Source organism: Corylus avellana, chromosome 1 (genome assembly GCF_965113065.1).
Source record: "Corylus avellana chromosome 1, dhCorAvel1.hap1.2, whole genome shotgun sequence".
NCBI classification, from domain to species: domain Eukaryota; kingdom Viridiplantae; phylum Streptophyta; class Magnoliopsida; order Fagales; family Betulaceae; genus Corylus; species Corylus avellana.
The window spans coordinates 44,025,193-44,038,551 of NC_142490.1; the positions used below are offsets into that span (position 1 = coordinate 44,025,193).

General features: G+C 33.7%; 1 protein-coding gene and 1 pseudogene across 2 annotated transcripts; both read right to left on the reverse strand.

Annotated features, from left to right (window-relative positions):
• Positions 1-1,260: 1,260 nt before the first annotated feature.
• LOC132171666 (uncharacterized) lies at positions 1,261-3,349 on the reverse strand. Of its 2 annotated transcripts, none has more exons than XM_059583039.2 (3): positions 3,123-3,349; positions 2,004-2,652; positions 1,261-1,820 (listed from the first exon to the last, which is right to left on the reverse strand). In XM_059583039.2, exons 2-3 carry the CDS (start codon positions 2,550-2,552, stop codon positions 1,797-1,799), a joined length of 573 nt encoding a protein of 190 aa, XP_059439022.2. In that variant the 5' UTR covers positions 2,553-2,652; positions 3,123-3,349; the 3' UTR covers positions 1,261-1,796. The 2 variants fall into 2 exon arrangements, with proteins under 2 accessions (XP_059439022.2, XP_059439023.2); XM_059583040.2 differs by lacking the exon at positions 3,123-3,349 and adding an exon at positions 2,739-2,907.
• Positions 3,350-7,857: 4,508 nt separating this feature from the next.
• LOC132170287 (calcium-binding protein KRP1 pseudogene) lies at positions 7,858-8,254 on the reverse strand (annotated as a pseudogene).
• Positions 8,255-13,359: the final 5,105 nt, after the last annotated feature.

Here is a 13,359-nt window from a genome sequence, read left to right on the forward strand (position 1 = left end):
GTTGAGTAGATTTAGTGCTAAATCTCACATTAATTTTCCTTACTAAATGAAACTAAGTTGTTTAAAACTCCAATTACAACTAAATCAATCTCTTAAAAATAATAATGTAAAATGTGACTAACTCTTCTCCTTTGTCATTACAAATAAAACCTTAAAAACTTTTCTAAATCATACTGGAGTAATAATGCAAATATGATGGGACATCTTTATTTCCGTAAAGAGAATGTACAAGGGGTGGGTGGCTGTCATTTCAAGTAACAAAAGGATATGTACGTGGGAGAATAATAATTCCCTTTCATACACAGAAGATCTTTTACCCAACAACAGTTCTGAGAAATAGAATCCAAAGATCAATCAAATACAACCAGAGTATCACTCCTCTTCCCTCTTCATGGCAGGGAAAGTTTCCAAAGGAACACACCACAGCCACACAAAGCTGTCTCCCCTTGCAAGCAACAATTTTCCTCCACAAACCCATATTTTCTTAATTCCTTCTTTCTTCGATGAAGCCATAATAATATAGATTAATTTCAACTTTCTTAATGACCCATTGATCAACTTGCAATTAAAATACTAATTTATGGTTTATGGTGGGCACGTGGAGATGTTCCAAAGCTTGACCCCATTATAACCCTGCTTTGCCTTAAGCTTCTCATGGCTTATCTTATTTTATACAAAATTATTTGTCAATCAAGTTGCAACCTGCTTGTATAGACCTCCCAAATTTGATGCGTTGATGGGGCATATAATAGTATTTAATTATCTTTAATTAGTGGTTTGAAAGAGAGGCAGGATTGGTATCAAGCTAGTTTAATATTGCAATCCCAAGATATCTGTTTGAGATACAATGCCTTTGATTTAAAGGTAGTATTTTCTTAAGAGCCTTGATAATAGAGAAAGCAAAAATTTATCCCCAGCTAGTAGTATAAACCTCCCCTTAATACACTCTGTCTCTAATGATATCTCTCCCCGCTTCAATTCCTAACATTCTCCTCAAGGCTCACGTCATGCAATGCCTTAGCGTGTTACTAAAAAGTTAGTCATATTTGCGTTGTTATTGTAAAAAGACTACTCAAGTTACATTTAGAGCTTATTTATAAACTTAGTTTCATCCAGTAAGAGACCAATGCAAGACTAAACATCAATAGCACATTTATAATCCATCTGCTTTATGTGAGTAATTCATCTTTTCAATGTAGAATTAACTTTCCGGAACTCCGCAAATATGGTAGATATTCAGGAGTTAATCCAACATAGCAAAAAACAAAAAAAACCCAGAGTTAGACTTTCTACTTTTTATCAACATATCCATCATTACAACACTGTTTAAGGATTTGAGCTGCCTAACCAAGGTTGAAAAGGAAACTATTTCGATCCTATTTTTCTTTTTCTTCTTCTTCTTTTCTTGGCGTAGTGACAAAATTCTGAAACTAAGCAAACTGCAGACATTATAGGGAAGAAAGTACAGCAGAGATATTTACCATATCAATGACTAAAGACTTGTAAGGACACAATCCGAGTTGAGATCACTATATTGAATAAATAAGGAAATTTACCCAACTCCTCAATGGAAAAATTAAAGGAAAAGGAATTCACCTTAAATAAGATTAAAGGGCTATACTCTACAGGTTAGTAAATATGCCATCAAGAAATCATGAAGACTTTTAGTACTAAATATGCCATCATGATGAAGTCTCTTGGAAACCAGCTTTCATTGTCTGCAGAGCCTTTGGTCTTGGCTTCAGCATTCCCAAATCTGCTTGAGACAGTTCTTTTCCTGTTCTTGGGATCCTGGATTATTGTGCTTTTGAACAGCTCTTCTGTTAAGAGATTGATGTATCATATATGTCATAAACAACACCAATCCAGATGTATATATAGAATGGTACCAGAAGAACCCCAAAAAGAGAAAAAAAGAAGAAAGAAATCTCAGAATTTAACTGGAGCTAGTGAGATTTAGAGAAAGTTCATCTTATAGAGCAAAAGACAGAAGAAAGACATACCTGCGAATGATGCTCTGTACTCCCACGCACACGCTTCCATGAAAACTTTTTTCTTGAATCAGAGAGGCCTTCTTCACTAGTTGAAGAACTTGAGGCTGATGGAGGCGGAGTTGAAGACCATGGAACTACTTGATTTTCTTCATCATCTTCATCAATATCTCCTTGATCCTCATGACCATGACCATGACCATCATCATCATCTTCAATGTTGTCTTCTCTATCAAGATCATCTTCCCCACCACCCCCATCATCATCATCATCATCATCGTCGTCGTCGTCATCATAATCATCACCATGGTCATTTGCCTCATTTTGGGTATCGCCACTATTCACACAACTTTCACAAACAGAAATAGTAGGACTGAGCTTTGGTCCGGAGCCACTCCAAGGCGTCGAAGACTGACAAACATGGCAAAGAAGTGTTCTTGAATGCTTGCTGACCAGGAAATTTGCGCCATGAACCTGAGAATCGCAGTCCCAACAAAGGCTAGCTTGATCCGATTCGCAGTACATCTTTGCCAGAGAGTCGCAGAGCTCACACTTCTTCATCTTTCCCCCTTCCAAGAAAATGGTACACAGCCTTAAACCTCTGTAATCACATCCTTGTGCCTGTTCCCATTGTCCTGCTTTATTTCCTCCTATTAAGCCCCTGGGTGTACAAAAAAAGAAATTTTAAATAATAATAAAAAAAAACACATGGTGCAGAGCAACTTGCAACTATTTATAAATTAAAACCTGCACTGTTTTCTTTGTTTTTTTTAGTAGAAAGAGCTGAGAATGGATGCACCAATCAATATACAGGACAGGTACTAATTTAAAATTATGAAAACTCCTTAAAAGAATGTTTATGACATTGTTAAGAAGTTAACACAAGTAGATTCCTATGACTATGGACTGTTCTTGTGTGTTGTGAGATAAGAACAAGGTTTTTCGGAAAATTCAGGCGCAAAAAAGCTAGTCATGTCTACTTTATTACATCAAAATAATTAATCAATTCAAAACTCGTTAAACATCACTTATAAAGCAATGTGGGACATAGAGTAAGCTACTTATTTTTTTAATATAAGAATTCCAAAACAACTAATCAATTTGAAATTACTTATAATCTAAAACCCGCACCCTTTCTCATTCACAGTCAGAATCCTCTTTGTAAGATCCGGGGTCCAAGGTGACTATAGCTTCATGGAAAAGAAAATTGGATGAGAAGAGCACAAGAGACGACTAGGGCAGCATTGTGTCTTAAACACCCACATGAAATTTGTCACATTAAAATTTGATCAACATTTGGTTAGTCCTAATGTTGAATGGATATTGGTCCGTCTGCAATTAGAGGGTCCAGCTGGTCCAAACCCAGTACCTACTTGGTTTCTTGCAATTTTGTGGTGAGCTGTGCATGCAGCTGCTTCTCTGTAACTCTGTTCTCTGTATGTAGACACACTTTTAAAGAAAGAGACGGTGCCCCTCATGGCCTTATCTCAGTTTCAACACTCTTCCCAAAGAGCTTGACACGCGTCTGAATCCAACTGAGCTCTAAATTCTGTGGGCTTCCTCAAATTTCCTCCCGAGTAGGTGGGATGGATTTAGGACAAAATCTATCTGCAATATTAGATAAGGTGAAAACAACTACTCATACCCCTCTCTCTCTCTCTCTCTCTCTCAAAAAAGAAAAAAAAGAAAAAAGGAAGTGGATCTTTTAAGATAAAACATAGTTGTCTGATTTGATCATGGAGTGTGCATGTTTTGGTGTTTTTATTTTGTTGTTTTATAGTACTGTCTAATCCTGTCAAGTCAGGTAAATCATTAACTTTCTCGGTGCAAATTGGGCCGCGATCAAAAACTTGGAAACGATCTTTACGGTGCATGAAATTAACACTAAAATTAGAACGAGAAATGAAAATATTCTTTTCTGTGAGAATTATAGATGAGTAATTTGCCTTAGAAAATGTAATCCATCAGTGACATCTTCCTATGGCATCTCACATTATTTTCAAATTATTATTATTATTATTTTGTTTTCAAAATACTAATAATAAGTATTAATCCAAAGTCTATGCTTACTTAAGGACGCTTCCTACTTCTATCGCCTGTGTCTGAATTTCATGTAAAAAAAAAAAACACCCCTTCAAAGTTTTAAAATTTTTCAATATGGTCCATCCGTTAACTATTTTCGTTTAATTTAACTGAAAATTGATCATGTATCAAGCACATGTATTGTTTTGTTTTAAATTTTTTAAATTGTATTCATATATTTTAACAAATTTCAAAAATATCCTCAAGTAAAACCAAAATAAAAATAAATAAAATTGGGCATAGGGGTGGCTTGACCACCCCAATCCGGCCATTTGGGAGTGGTTTTGAGCACTTCTATTTGGGCCTTTGAGGGTGGTCAGCCACCTCCCATGAACTGAGCCACCCCAATCGGCCGTTTAAGGGTGGTCGAAACCACACCCCCATTTGGTCTTTTGGGAGTGGCACGCCATCCCAATCTGACCAGATGTTGGTGGACAAGTCATCTCATGGCCAAAAGGGTGGTTATAATTAGAGGTTAAATTGAAAATGACATAAAACTTTGAGGTAAAGTGTAATTTTCTTTTAAAGAAAAAAAGAAATCCAATTTAATTAATTAACATGTTCCTTTCAAATGCCTAAAGACATTTTGTGGCTGAGGTTGATCATATGAGCAGAGATTCAAACGGCTATGACAGCCTTCTGGGCATGTTTTGATTTTCAAGCTAGTGGATGGTGTCGCGACTCAGAACCTGTGGGCTTCGCTTCTTGTACGTGTGTCAGTACTGCTGCGTACTATTAACTCAGACAGCATGACGTTACAAATTAGTGGGAAAAAAAAAATTTTAAAAATAAAAACCCATGATATGTCATAGTCTTCTCAGTAAAACTTTCTTATTTGTCTTTATGGTAAAGGCAACCAACAAGCGAGATTACGATTGATAAAGCACTAGTAGTAAAGATAAAAAAAAGTCAAGAAATCAAGGACTTGTAAGCGATAAAGACATTATTCTCCGAAATTTGTTATAGATTTAAAGTTGATTGAAACAGTGACTTCTCATAGATATTGCCTTATAATAGTCCGATAAACTATTGTATATGTCATAGATAATGTTTGAGTTGTGAAAACTTCAAATTATATCTTTGGCATTATACGGAGCATTTTGCCTCATTTGATTATTATATTAATGAAGAGATAATTCGTTCAATAAAAAACGAAAAAACTTTCTTATTATCATGGAAAACAATATAAGTAATTATTGAAAAAGGTGGTAATTAACAAAGGAATTAATTAGTGGAACCATTCTTTGTTGTCTGTTGAGTTCCTTATAATGATATTTTCAATTTCTTAATTAAAATTAGGCATGTCAATTTATGTTTGCATGTCAGTTTCAAATTGTGTCCAAGGCATGTGAATAAGACTAGGGGCAAAAATAAGAGTTTAGATGACAGGGGACAAAACTAAAAAAAAAAAGACTAGCTGGGGTAAAAAATTAATTCTGAGGGGTTCAACTCATAAAAATATAAACAATAGAGGAATTCATAAATTTTTTTTTGAAATTTTTAAAAATCGAGACCAGTACCCCTAAAGTTAAAGGTAGTTTTGCCATTGAAAATGTCGCATGTCAAGTTTGAAATGTGTCAAAACATGCACATAGAACTATATATGACAATCTTAACCCAACCTATTAAATAAAAATGAATTAGACCCTTTAATCTTAAATTCACTAATTTCGTATAAAATTTGTATCGACTTTGCATTCCCTGTGCCTGTTCCTACGCTCCATGAACTCCTCTCTATATTATGACACTAGAAAATTGATGTGCTTTAACTTTCAATTTGTGAGTCACATTTTCAATCAAAACACCCTTTAAAGCACAAACATTAAGAGATGGTAGAAAAGGTGAGAGGAAGGGATATTATGGCCCAGATAATATCATAAACAATGCTTCAGGTAGAGAGATATAAATTGAAAGATTTAAATAAGAGACACATACATGTATCTTGTGGTTGAGGAACCCATGCCTTCTAGAACAACATCATGTCTCAATTATGGCTTTGATATCCATTTATGATATGGGTGGTTAGATTGGTTACTTTATTAGGCTTCTCAAAGTGGAAAATAACCAGAGAAGTTGTTTCCATTTCTGTATACACAAAAGCTTAGAAGGTGAACTGGATCCCATTTGATGGTAGCCACACGGCAGGAGGGTAGTTGTTGAAATCTCTGCTACTATCCCCACCTTTCTCTTCCACAAGATTAAGATTGATGTAACACTAGCAGTAGCAGCCATTGAATCCCACCTATCTTTCAGGCCTACTTCACCTACTGCACCTGCTAGCCTCATAAGCTATTGTCTATGCCTGTTTGATGCTACGGTGTAGAAGTTTGATCGAGACCCCTTGCATTCGCGTGTCGGGATAGGAAATCTCTTACAATTGTTAAAACATTACATGAAATTAAGTAATGCTATTTTGATAAATCATGGTATGATTGTCATACAATTCTATATATGGCTATAAAAAGCAGTTATTACTTATTAGATCAGTATTTGTGAAAAATTAAGGATTGATTTTTACTATTATACACATACAATTGGAATAAGACTGATTGTCATGTAACTGGGATGATGTGACAATGAAAATCGAGAATTTTTTTTTTTTTTTTTTTTTTTTTTTTTTAACTAGTGTTGATTAAATTGTTAATTTTCACTGCTACATCATTAAGTTTTATGACAATTGTATAATAGTTTACTAAAGGCGTGTTTGAGATTGCATTTAAAAGGTCTAAAAGTACTTTTAACACTCAAAAAATTCGTTTAAAGAAAAAAAATACTCATTTGATAAAAAAAAAATTAGAAGCTTTTAACACTCAAAAAATTCGTTTAAAGAAAAAAAAATACTCATTTGATAAAAAAAAATTAAAAGCGCTTTTAAGAGTCAAAAAAGCCAAAAAATGACCAAAACATACTTTTGGCAAAAACTTAAAAATAAAACTTTTGCCCAAAAGCTATTTTTGATTTTAAAATTCTATTTCTTAAACACAATCCCTAACGGGCTCTAAATAACATTATTCATTTTCTTGGTTGGTATCCCTCGTACACTTGAATGAGCATGTCGAGATGAGCCCAGGCTATCTCAAGCAGGCCCATTAAATTTGGTTACTGGGGGTTAAACTTGCCCGGCCAACATTGCCTGCTTTTAAAACATTGCGTAGCCCATCAACATTTTGGACTAAATAGAGAGCCCATAATTGTTTAAAATGAGTTTTAGCGAAACCCAACTTTTTTTTGGACCCGACAACGACAACATATCGTTTGTGTAAACCTCTGTATATATACGAGAAACTCTTTCTCGGAAGGACCAGAACAAATTCAGAAAGCACTTCATTGCACCAAACCCCTCTCTCTTTTGGTGCATGCATGTGCATCTTCTTTTTATTTTATGAAATTTCGATCAAGCAAATATAATAATTGAAGTAAAATATAATCAATTGTCACTTGAAAATGGAGTAATATTCGGATTTTATTTTCTTGTGTGTCACGTCATTTAAAAATTTTAAAAACAATTCAATCGAGTGATAAATAGAATAGAATAGATATCAAAATAGAGAAGATGCATTAGATCAAGAACACAGAGAGACTACAATGGGCCTACATTTCACTAACAAATAGCTTCCTCAACAACACAGAATCCAATCCGACAAGAACTCAAGTAAGAAAAAGAGAAGATGCCCTGGAGCAAGAACAGGATACCCTTTTTTTTTTTTTGGGGGGGGGGGGGGGGGGGGGGGGGGGTTGTGGGGGGGTTGGAATTAAATTAAATAAAGAAATTAAAGGCACCTAATTAAAATTCACTAACAATGGCCTCCTCCAACAAATCTCTAGAAGTTTCCATCAATCCAGGGCTCAACCGAAACATGAGAGTGCAAAACTCCATCTCATTCAAAGCCCCATCCCCATCCAAATCTCCTTCTCTAAGCATACACATTAACTCCTCATCGCTCATCCCTTGCAACCCAAGCAAAGCCGAGTTTCTCTTCAAGCTCTCGAACGTGATCACACCCTTCTCCTCATCCACCAGCAGCTGAAACCCATTGCACAGCTCCTTCATAAACCCCTCCGTACCCAGCTTCTCCACCATCGCCGGAAAGAAATCTTCAAACACAATGCCATTCCGTGACGCCATGAATATCAGCTAGAGCCACGTACTTACGTCGTAAAACAATATGTTTATGTTTGGTTACAACGTTGGGTGGTGACTTAGGTGGTTGGGCAGGACTCAGGTATATATACGAGGACAGGGAAGAAAAGGTCTAGAAGAAACTAAAATGGAGGAAATTCAAAGGAAGCGTTGGAGGAAGGACGTTGGTGGGGATGACAACAAAGGTACAGATCAGAGAGATTTTTGTTTCGTGAACAAGGTTTATTCGTGGCCGTTTCATTTCTTTGGAGAGTTCTCCTTCCACGAAGTTGCATGGGAAGGTACCATTGGTCGTGTGAAGCATTTTCCTATCAAAAATCCCATCTACAGCTAGCACGGCAATAATTTACAAAATAATCTTCCATCCTTTACGAAGAATTAATATCCATAGCTAATTTTGGATAAACATTTTTGACTCACCGGGAAATGTGTACACTCAATCAACCATCAGTTGGGCTTTTGACACGTAATATCAATGTTCAACACCAAGAGTGAGTACAAATATGACATCATCATGGGATATGATAAATGAATATGAAATATAACTTTACCCATCAATTTAAACAACCAAATAGCTTTTAACAATAAAGAATACACTAATAATTAGTCGGAAAAGGAATTTCTTACAAATTTTATTTTAAATTCGTCTTTAAAAACGATATGTGTTTTTTATGTTAAAGCATTGATTAAATAATTAAGAACACGTTTAGAGTTGCGTTGGAAAATAGAATTTTTAATGTCAAAAATAGCTTTTTAGAAGAAAAAAATCTTCATTTTAAAACTTTTTTCAAAAGTGCGTTGTGATCATTTTTAAAGAAAAAAGTTAAATAAGTGCTTTTGAAATATCAGCTTTTTGTTTAACACAACTTTTTAAGTATTAAAAGTACTTTTAAGTTTACTAACGCAATTTTAAACTGTCTCTAAATTTATTTCTACATATAAGTGGCATAAACTTTTAGAATAAATGGTGATTTACTACTTTAAATATGTAATTAAAGTTAAACGATGTAGATCACTTTTAGAGACGGATTTTCAAAACTTTTGCGTATGTTAAAAAATGGAAATTTCTGTCCTATTTATTTGGAGATAAAGCCAAGGGGTTTGAAATCAAGGCATGTCCACATCTATAAACATATTGCAGACAAAAGGGAAACCCAAGACATTTGATTAAAATCACAAAACTGAGTAAAAATGCTTTCTTTCCATTTACAGCTTTATGGCATTGGATATTGGCGGGGAGTGCAGCGCGATGCTTCGGTGAAGATGGCCTTGGTGGTCAGGACTCGGGACTCGGGAGGTATTATAGCCACCGTCTTGTCATGGACCATTTACCCTTATTTTCATTCAAAGCTCTATGGGCCCACTTCCATAAGGTCCACAATCAAAAAGAGTATTAAATTTTTCGCCAAAATTTAACTCCGCATAATTCACTCTAAATTAATTCTGAGAATTAAAATCCAGTCTATTAAGTTTATAAGAAAATATTTGTTCAACTTTCATAGTCGGTGACATTAATAATCCTACCTTCTTCTTTAAGGAGTAGCTCAATCGGCTGTGGACCACGCCTCATGAAGCGATGACCACTAGTTAGAATTCCTCATTTTCCTTTTCTTGTGTGAACATATCAAAAGAAAAAAAAAAAAAAATCCTACCCCCACCACGTCGTTTATTATTGTATTACTTAGAACGTGTGCTTCGGAAATGAGAATTATGATATGAATATATATATTATATAATTTGGTTTTTTTTTTTTTTTTTTTTTTTTTTTTTTTTTTTTGAAAAAATGAAAATTATCTCTAAGTTGTAAATTGTAGTATGTATTTGGCCCCTTCCAAAAGCAGGATGGTATTTGACTGGTTGGGTGATTTAGGAGAGCGTGTGCTTTTATTAATGTGAATAAGTTAAGGCAATATGGAAAGTTCCCAGGAAAAAACAGAAACAAAAAAAACGGCCATAAGGAAAGTACCCTTCTCCAAGAAACAAGAAGATACAACCAAAATACATGAAAGTTTGAGCATGAAATGATGCAAGATTAGAAGAGAAGAGATGGGTTCCTTTTGGATTTGGATCCGATATCCCTTTTGTCTTGGAATTGAAATAGCCACTTTCCTAGAAAACTCCCAACCCATGTTATCCACCTAATGGGAGAACCTTGCAGTACACATTTTCTGGTCAGAGAGGCCAAGTCAATTCAGAATTTGTGCATATTATATACAATTCAATCAAGGCTTCGTTGACAAAATATTATTTATTTATATTTCCCATTTGAATCTTGCAAGTACAGTGCTAAATCCCCCCTTCCTCCTTTTCCCTTTTTTTTTTTTTTTTTTTTTTTTTTTTTCTCTTTCCCTGCTGTTTCTTCTTTGTTCCTTTCTTTGTTTCTTGTGTTACTTTGTTTTACTGTTTGCTTTCTTCTGTTTGTATTTGCCCTGGGAAAAAAGAAAGAAAGAAAGAAAGAAGGAAAGTGTTAAATATTTTCGTAGTGTTAAAGCTTGTACATGGGTTGTAATGGAGTTAAGTATTGAAGGTTGAGCTTTGTTGATTTAATTTTATTTCAACCACGAGTCAAGCTCGAGCTAGATAATTAGTTGACGCTTTTTCAGTGAACTGGAGTTTAAAATGTTCTAATTATGAAATTAGAATAATACCATAAAAAATAATAAAAAAGTAATACAAGTATAGCTTGTTTAATAATCAAACTAACTTATAAAAAAAAAATAATAATAATCAAACTTAATTTTGTGTTTACAATTGACTCTTTTATTTATCGAACTGAAATTGAGTCGAATTTATGTACAAGCAAGTTGTCAAATAGAATTTTTGACTTACCCTCGTAAGGTTATATTGCCTCTGGAAGGGGAGGCCTTTACCAAATCATCACTAGCAGTCTAGCCTTTCTCTAGGGTTATTTGTACTAGCCTATAACCTGCTCTATGTGTAGTTTTTATTTATTTATTTTTGATAATTTAATCAAAGAGTCTTTAAAAGATTATCAATAACCAAAATTTTTTTTCCCTCACTCAATTAACTAATTGACGGGTATTTTTTTATTATAATTTAATTAAAAATTCTTTAAAAGATTATCAATAACCAATTTCTTTCCCCTCACTCAATTAACTAATTGACTATCAAAAATGAAAAATATTCATAAGATCATTTTGAACCATTTTTCTTTACTCAACAGCATAAATCCACGTATCAAATAAATTTAGAAATTCATAAAGTTTAATCTTTATAAATTGGAACGTATTAATTAATATTTGTTTCCATAAATATGGTATAAAACGAATGAAAACTATAAAGGAAAAAAAATTATTAAAATGAGTCTTGCATATATTCCTAACAATCTAAATAAAATATTATCACATAGAGCCTATTTCTCATATTAATTAATAAGCTACTGAAAAACAAATTTGATAAAACCCCATAAAAAATTCTCATTTCAAAAATCATAATCCATTATAAAATCCTAAATTAAAGTTGTCAACCAATTTAGCATATAAACAATATGCATTACATACGGAAAAATAAAAACTCAATGAAGAACAACAAAAGCTAAAAAAATTGTTACACCTCGTACTAAAAACAAAGAATGTTGATACCTTATTCAACTTAGCTTACTCATTCGGTAAACAAAAGAATGTTGGTAGTTCTAATTATTTAAAGAAAGAAAAAAAAAATGTTGCAGGAATATTGAGAACCCAAAAACACAAACAAATGCTAGAAAATAATTAAAATGCTTATACTAATAACATCCCATTACTTTGAAACTATAATTTTATTGCTATATAATAACCATTCAAGACAAAGTTTTTTTGAATACAACTTTATATTATTCATCTCATAAAACTAGAGTAATTTGCTCTAACGAAATAATATCAGAAATATATGGAGGAATGTCTTTCATCCAAACTTAATCTATGACGTGTTTAACTGCTGCTTTAACAAACCATGAGCAGTCAAATTTACCTCCCTCTTGAAATGAACTATTTGCCAATTAGACACCATTTTAAGCACTAGTTGTCTATATCTGCTCCAATTTCTCCTGCTTGATTTGACAACATTAACTATTTGAAACATATTACCCTCTAGAACAATGCGTCTAAGACCCAGGTCTCTGCAAAACTTTGCAACATATAACACTCCCAATACTTCGGCTAAAATTGGTTCTCCCCGCCAGAATTTTTGCATGTCTCCCACTACAAACCCATACGCGCATTAACTTTATCAATAGCCGCATCTCAATTAACTTTGCAAACATCAATTGGTAGTGCTTCCGGCCATCTGAAGTGTTCTATCCCTCTAGTCATTTTTGGCTAATTCCTCTCCGCCATCGCCATCGCCATCTTGTATTCATCGAAGGACTATATCCATAGCCCCCTTCACTACTAAATTGGGATCTTGGAATTCCAACTCCCCCCCAAAATGAACTATGGTATTCCGGGGAAACCATATTCTAATCAGTGATATTACCACAAATAACTCAAACTCTTCCGTAGAACATTTGGATGACATATTCTCCACAATTTGCAAATAATCAGATTCACTACAAGAGCTTTTTTGAAATTTCCTCCCACACACTCCCCAGACATCCATAGCAGAAGGCCAATTCCACAAAATAGGTCAAGAAGATTCTTTAACAAATACCCATTGCCTACCTTTTTTGAATTTAAACAAAAAACTATACCCAATAAAAAAAAAAAAAAAAAAAAAAAAAACTTCCAATTTTAACAATCTTATAAGTAACTAAATGAGTCTTGTAAATATTCCTAACAATCAGAAGAACATATTATCACACAACATATCTATCATATTAACTAATAAGCTACCCAAAAACAAATTCAATAAAACCCCATAAAATTTTATAAGAAGAAAAAATTCATAATCTATTGTTAAACCCTTAAAGCCAATGGTGTTGATCAATTAAGCACGTAAACAATGTGCAATATTACATATAGAAAACAAAAATGGAAACAGAACATAACTACGAAAATAAAGATAAAAGCAGAAAATAAAAAAAATACTGATGTAATAGATATATAAGAACTGTCTTTTTTCTATAATTTTCCCGGTTCCAATGAAACTTTGAAAGGCAATGCCACCCACCAATTAAGCACGTAAACAATGTGCATTATGCATAATAAA